The sequence below is a fragment of the Terrapene carolina genome, unplaced genomic scaffold, assembly GCF_002925995.2.
Source record: "Terrapene carolina triunguis isolate 2854851 unplaced genomic scaffold, T_m_triunguis-2.0 Scaffold211, whole genome shotgun sequence".
Classification (NCBI taxonomy): Eukaryota; Metazoa; Chordata; order Testudines; family Emydidae; genus Terrapene; species Terrapene triunguis.
The window spans coordinates 21246775-21254325 of NW_020664562.1; the positions used below are offsets into that span (position 1 = coordinate 21246775).

At 44.7% G+C, this 7551-nt stretch overlaps 1 protein-coding gene across 1 annotated transcript in view; it reads right to left on the reverse strand.

The window, feature by feature from the left end:
- Positions 1–1049: 1049 nt before the first annotated feature.
- Positions 1050–7551, reverse strand: part of LOC112119093 (RWD domain-containing protein 3) — a 16794-nt gene continuing 10292 nt past the window's right edge. Inside the window, exons 3-4 of the mRNA XM_024217650.3 lie at positions 1596–1711; positions 1050–1498 (exon numbers count right to left, since the gene is read on the reverse strand). Of these exons, the coding sequence (XP_024073418.1) occupies positions 1384–1498; positions 1596–1711 (231 nt within the window). The 3' untranslated portion in view covers positions 1050–1383. The remainder of the gene's footprint in view (positions 1499–1595; positions 1712–7551) is intronic.

Genomic DNA, 7551 nt, shown 5'->3' on the forward strand with positions numbered 1-7551 from the left:
CTTTAGAATGTTCATTTCAAATTAAAAGTGTGTTAGACTTTTGAAATTCATGGTCACAATTGGAAAGATGTTTGATGTCTAAGAAAGCATGTAACAGTGCATACCAATTTCTTGTTGCAGTGACCATCTAGCGTCATCATGCCTTAAAGAAAATATTAAACATGGCTTCACCTTTCCAGTCAACTTAAATTCCCAACTTGAGACTTTTTATACATTCTGGACCATGAGAGTTATTAAAATAGTATGCCCTAAATTCAAATGGTACTTGGAAAATATTTTATGCCTTTATCCTGCAAATAAATAAGCCAGTATGGACCCTTATGTCCACACAATCTTAACTGGCTTGTAGGGTCAGGCCCTAACTGCCCAAAGGTCTGCACAGTCCAACAATTAGAGTTCATTTAACTTCTCACCTCATAAAACTATACAACTCTTTGAAAAGAGTTTTACAAGTAATTTCATAATTTCTAGCCTTATTGCCAGCAGAGGCACTGAGCTCACATGATTGTAACTGGGCCAGCCACCTCCCTTATGCCCCCTACATTGCAGCCTCCTGCTGCTCTTTATAGAGCAATCACCCTAATCTCTCCCCGGTGTGGCTCATTCGGTAATCAGGTTTGGCTAGCCTCAGCCCTCCAGCCATTAAGGGGAAAACCCCCCTGATACAATCATCCTAGTGCAGCATCAAAGCAAAAAATTCATAAACCAGTTTCAATCTTGCTTTTTCCATCCTGATACTTTTACAATTGGAATCTTAACCCTTACTATTTAAATCAATTGTAAAATGTTTAATGGAGTAACACAAATGGAGGAGATACATAGCAGCGGATTCAGGATGGTAAGTTATAGGGGGTTCAAAAATGTATTTATCTTTAATTATTCTAAGCTTTTATTTTTAAACCATGTTTATTAATTATAATGCATATTCATATTATTGCTGATTTTTATAAAGTTATTGAATAGCAAGAGTAATAGATCTTTCTAGCTGTGCAAGTTAAAGAACCAGCTTCATAAGGATATATTTGAAAACAGAAGAATGAAACCAAATATCTTGACAAATATACTTTAATTACAGGACAACTGGAGATGATACAATTCTAACTGAACCCCAGAGAAAAGGAATGGTGATTTTTCCCCACCATCCTTCATATTGTTAACTGTTAAACTCAGCATTTCCTTTCAAAAGTCAATGCACAGTCAAAAACATGATCTTTTCATAACATGTGAATTGCCTTTTGTTTCTTGCAAGTAGATGTCGTCTTCTTTGGCATTTTGCTCCAGAGCGGCTTTAAAGATGTTCCCCAACAAACATTTCATTTTATCTTCTCACTTTTTACAGTCAACTGCTGCTATAGTCAAAGATTCCAATGTTTTCTTACAAATTTATTTTAACAAAGCAGGCACAAATTCAGAGAAAAGATCAGTAAGTCCTGCAGCTTCAAATTCCTTTTGTAGCTCATCCAAAGTTGAATATTCTTTGACTTCAAATGCCTGAAACCTAAATTGTACAAGAAAACACATGAATATGCCTAGATTTGTCAGAATGTAATTATCAGTTCGGTTGCTTTTCTATCTGCAATAATACTAAATTATACCTTTTATGCTCTGTCTGTACTTTTGTTTCACACAGTACACTAATCATTTTCTCTTTGCATTTCTTTCCGCTTGAGTCCACATCTACCTTAGAGGTTTTCTGAAGAATCAAGTATTCCTAAATGACAAAAAAAATCAGAGTATGAAATGTCAGCTATAACATCTTCGAGGTTAGAATCACAGAATATAGAATCATAGAATATCAGAGTTGGAAGGGACCTCAGGAGGTCATCTAGTCCAATCCCCTGCTCAAAGCAGGACCAATCCCCAGACAGATTTTTACCCCCCCTTTAGCTATCCCTCCCCCCTTAAAGATCTATTCTACATGCACAGAGACTATTTCAGAATATTCCAAACAAACTTGGAAAGTGCTCATCTCAAGTATACAGAGTCTGATCGGACTTGGCAGGATTACTCATAGTGCTTAAAATTAAGCACATTCTTAAGTGCTCTGGTGGACTGGGGCTTCACAAAGGAAAATATCGTTCTAGCACAGGGGTTCTCAAACTGGTCGCAAGGTAATTACAGGGGGAGTTGCAAGCTGTCAGCCTCCACCCCAAACTCTGCTTTGCCTCCAGCATTTATAACGGTGTTAAATATATTTTAAAAAGTGTTTTTAATTTATAGGGAGGGGTCACATTCAGAGGCTTGCTATGTGAAAGGGGTCACCAGTACAAAAATTTGAGAACCACTGTTCTAGTAGGGCCAAGGAGATTAGACCCCCAAAAGCGTTCAGTATAAGCTCATGGTGTTCTGAGTGATAGAAACACTTCTGTTATTAATCTTTCAACACAGGTTTTCTGAGTTGGACTAATCTAAAAAAAACAAACAATTATTAAATGCTTGGAACTGCCTCAGGAATGAGGCAGTGAGGGTTGATAAAATAAGGTTCAAGTCCCAGAATGGTACCAATTTTGATACCAGAGGGAAGTCTTAAACCCTTCAGGACATGGGTAGTGACTGGGTGGGAAAATACAGAGTAGACATCTATTGGAAAATGAAACATGCTGATGGCTAACAGGTGTACTTGGAGGAAGCTAATAGGCAACATCGAGTATTGTAAGGACAAGAGGTAGCCCAGTATGTCTGGGGTCTTAGCCTGTAAAGGGGAAATTCCTTGTTGTTTACACAACAACATAAACCTATTCCACTTCACTTTATAGCATCTCCTGGTAGAGATACAAAAGCTACTCAGGGGATGTCCTGGACTTAGGATGAAAACGCCCTCTCTAACTCCAACAGCTTCCAAATACTATGTCCTCAAATGAAGCATGACTGGGTTGAGAAGGCTAGTCCATCCTTTGTCCTGGGTTAGTAGCTGATATATCAGGGGAAGGTAGAGAGAAGGTAGAGACAGGCTGATAGTTGCAGAAGCATTGGGTACAAGACTTGTCAGGCTCAAGCTGGCACTATAAGGATGACTTGCGTTTTGTCTGGTCAACAATTGAGGTAAGATGGGAATGGAGGAATGTGTACCACAAGACTCCCAAACATTGTACAAGAAACATGTCACCCAGAGAGCCCAGGCTACAACCATCTCTGGAACAGAACTCTTTGCACTTATGATTTAGATGGGACACAAACAGGTCCATGGATAGAAGACCCCACACCTGGACCACCACCTACAGAGTCACATCATGCAGCTCCCGCTCAAGTTCGGTGGAGAAACGTCTACTCAATCTGCCAGGTGTTACGGATCACTGGGAGGTGGACAGCAGTTAGGGTAATCTGCATGGGAATACACCAGTCACAAAGGGCAATGGCTGAGAGGAGTGTGCTCATTGATATAACAGCCTGCCATAATGTTATCCAACTGTATTTGGACTGACTATCTGCAGATGCAAGAAAGGAATTGTTTGCAGGCCAATCTGACTGCTGTTAGCTCCAACACACTGAAATGAAGCATAGACCCCTGAGGGGACCATGTTCTTTGGGCAACCTGACCCTCCAGCGGTGCACCTCCAACCTAAACAGGATGCAGCAGTTGTTACTGGCCTTGTTGGGAGCAGTAGGTTGAATGTTACCTGCATTACGCACACCCTTGCTCTGTCCTCCCATGAAGTAAGGGAGGCTAAGACCCTTTGGGAATCATATCAAGCAAGTCAAGACTGTACTTGCTTGGAGTGTAAACAGACTATAGCCAGCCTTGTAAACATCTGAGATGAAGCCTCATAAATGGAGTCACATAAGTGCTCACGGCCATATGACCCACCAGTGTCAGGCTGGATCGGACAGACATTCTGGAGCTCAAAAGATTCGTACGAGCCTGATGATAGAGAGGAAGAAGTCATCTGGCAAGTATGCTGTAATAGGGCCCAACCTTGCCCCAATGAATTCTATCGACTGTAAGAGTTCCAGGGTGGACTTTTCCAGGTTCACTCTGAGGTCCAGCATTCTGGTTGCATCCCATGTTTCCTGGTAAGATTGCACTTTAGGTGTCAGTCATCTAGGTATGAGTAAACCATTGCCTGTTGCCAGTGAAAGTGAGCTGCTACCACCAATAATACCTTAGTAAACATGCACACTGCCATCAAAAGCCCAAAGGTGAGGACCCTGTATGGATAGTGCTGTTGTCTGGCCATAAATCTCAGGAATTTCCTGTGTGCCAGCTGAATGCCTATATAAAAGTAGGCATCTTTGAGACTGAGGGCTGTGAATCAATTGTCTAGATCTAGTGATGGGATAATAGATGACAGGGTCACCATCCTGAACTTTACACAGTGGATAAACTTGTTCAGTTCCCTGAGGTCCAGAATGGGTCTCCATCCTCTGTTTTCTTGTGGACAAGAAAATACCTTGAGTAGAATCCCTTTCCCCTTGCTGCTGGAGGTACTAGTTCTATTGCCTCCAGTTCAAAGAGCCATTTTCCCTCATGCAGAAGAATCCTCTGGTGAGAGAGGTCCCTGAAGAGGGTGGGAAGGTGGACGAGGTTGGGCAGGGAAGGGAACTGGATGATGTACCCTGAGGAGATGACCTCTAGCACCCATTTGTCCACTGTGATTTCTGTCCAGACGGATAAATAGTAGGAAAGTCAGCCTCCAGAGGGAGGGGGAAAAGCAGAGCGGTTGTGTAGATCTAGAGGGACAGTTGGTGCACAGCTCTCAAAAAGTCCCATCAAACACTGGTTTCAAGGGTAGCAGAGGTTTGGACATGAACAGTGGTTGATTTTGGCACCCTTTCTATGTGTCTGAACCTCCTCTGGGATTCCCAAGAAGAGCCATGACACGCATCTCATCACCACAGCAGTCGCAATTTATCTTGACAGTGCGTCAGCCACATAGGGCACTCTGAAGTGCCGATCTTGTTACCAACCTACCTTCATCAATCAGGGCCTGGAATTGGTCTTTAACATCCTGAGGAATCTCAACAGCGAAGCTGGCAAAGATGGTGAAATCATAACTGGCCATTAGAGTTTGGTAGTTGGAAACTCAGAATTGTAGGCAGGCTGAGGAATATTCCCTTCTCCCAAAGGGGTCAGGCCTCTTAGCTTCTTTCTCATGCAGATTAGACCTAGATTGTTTCTGTCTAGTATTCTTGGTGGCCACTGACACCATCAAGGAGTTGGGAGATGGATGAAAGAATAAGTATTCTAACCCATTCATTGGTACAAAATACCTTTTTTCAGCCTGCTTGGACACTGACGGACTTATGGCCACTGTGTGTCTGAGGGCCTTGGCAGGTTCGAGGATGGCCTTGTTTATAGGAAGAGCCATTCTGCTTGGACCTAAACTATGTAAAATGTCCAGCAGTTTGTGTTATGCTTCCTGGACCTCTTCTAGAGGAATCTGAAGTGACTGCCGTTCTGTTAATTAAGTCCTGAGAGGCTTTGGGATAGTCATGGTGCAGCGGGGAAGTTAGAATCACCACGTCATCAGAGCGAGAAGAGGACAAAGTCACAGAAAGATTCTCTCCCCTCACTCCTCTTCCTCATGCTGCTGGAGTTGTGGCTCTTGAAGAGGTTGATAAAGATCCTACTCTACTCTGGAAACCCTAGAGTCCCTCAGGTCTTCAGTATCATGGGGTTGATATATTGGACAGAGGTCTTGCGAGTCTTCCAGGACACAATACTGCTATTGTGGGATCTAACTGCTCAGAACCAGCTCCCAGGGTATTGGGTACCAGTGGCTGTAGGGGGGTTGTTCCCTAGAATGAGAATAGTAAGATGTGCTCGACACTCCTGATACCCTGTCTGGGCTGAATCTTCTCAAGGAGCCTATCTGGGCAGGGTGTCTATCTTCCAATTCCAAAGTTTCTGATCCTGGATCCAATAGGGGAGCCTTCAGTACCAGAGGAGGCAGAGATGGCCTGCCTCTATTCGCTAACAGTACCAAAGACAGTCTAGCTCAACCCCTGCATGAGGGCAGGGATGGAAAAGTGTACTGAACTGATAACTGGTACTGGCTAGAGTCCTGGTTCCAGCCATTAAAGCCTAGAGAGGGTGCGGTGATTCTGGTTCCAGGAGCAGTAGAAGGTCTTCTAGATCCAGGAGTCAAACTGGAGTTGATAGAGATGTCTCCACCGCTCAGATTTCCAAAGAGGATGCCCTATCCAACAGTACCAAGAAGGGTTTTGGTGCTGAAGAAGCAGCCACGGTACCAGTGAATGCTGCGGTTTTGCCCTTAGAAGAAGTCCCGCTCTGGAGCACAAAGCATCCAATGACTTGGTATGGGACAGGGACTTCTGCCTCTTTTTAGAGGACTTGGATGGGGAACCTTCCCTCTTGTCCTTATGAGAGCACTTATGTCTCTCTTCCCCATCCCATCCCCCCACCCCCCATCTGCCCTGGCCCTGCTCTCCAGAGTGTCTCAGAGCCAGGGAAGTGGGGGTGGGGAAGCAGAGATCTTGGAACGACTCAGAACTGAAGAAGAAGAAGAAGGGCCACTCCTGCCTTCTTCAGACAGTAATATAGGTGGTCTCCCCACTAAGAGGTTGCTCCCGCCTTCATGGCTTGCTCCATCAGGAACCTGCAGCACCAAAACTTCCTGGACTGTTTAGTCCTACTCATGAACCACCTACAGATACTGCACCTGGAAGGGATGTGCTCTTCCCCCAGGCAGTACAGACAAGTGTTGGGATAGTCTGTGACTGGGATTGACTTGTAGCACATACCGTAGCTCCTAAAGCTGAAGATCCTTGGCATACTTCCCACAACTGTTGGAAGGTTGGGGCAGGGCAGATATGGAAAATGACTCCTCACCCCAAAGGGGGATTCCCAAGGGAACCAACCCTTAGACTATCTCCTAATTAACTAAATTAAGAAAACTAGCTACAAAGAATTTTAAAAGTATTTTGAACAGGAAAAAGCTGAAGTAGTCAGCACAAACACTGAAGCTCCATCCTAGAGCACAAGTGGTAAAAAGGAATTAAGATGGTGGTGGTCTGGCAACCCCCTTTATTCCCTTGGTGAAGAGCACAACGAGAGCTGTGGTGCATGCACAGACCATATGGACACTGCTAGAGAAACATCCCCAGCCCTCAGTGCACACACAACCTGAAGGAACAAAAAAGTGTACTACACATAGGGGCAATCAATCAAAGAAGAAATAATAGTTCCATTCCATTGAGTTTAAGTCTATATTTTTAAGGGGTTGTTTACTTTTCGCAGATATCATGAACTCATACAGTCATTTTATATCAGGGATCGGCAACCTTTGGCACGCGGCCCGCCTGGATAAGCACCCTGGCGGGCCGGGCCACTTTGTTTACCTGCTGCATCCGCAGGTTCGGCCGATCGCAGCTCCCACTGGCCACGGTTCACCACTCCAGGCCAATGGGGGCTGCGGGAAGCTGCAGCCAGCACATCCCTCAGCCCGCGCCACTTCCCGCAGCCCTCATTGGCCTGGAGCAGTGAACCGCAGCCAGTGGGAGCCGCGATTGGCCAAACCTGCAGACACGGCAGGTAAACAAACCGGCCCAGCCCGCCAGGGTGCTTACCCTGGTGAGCCACGTGCCAAAGGT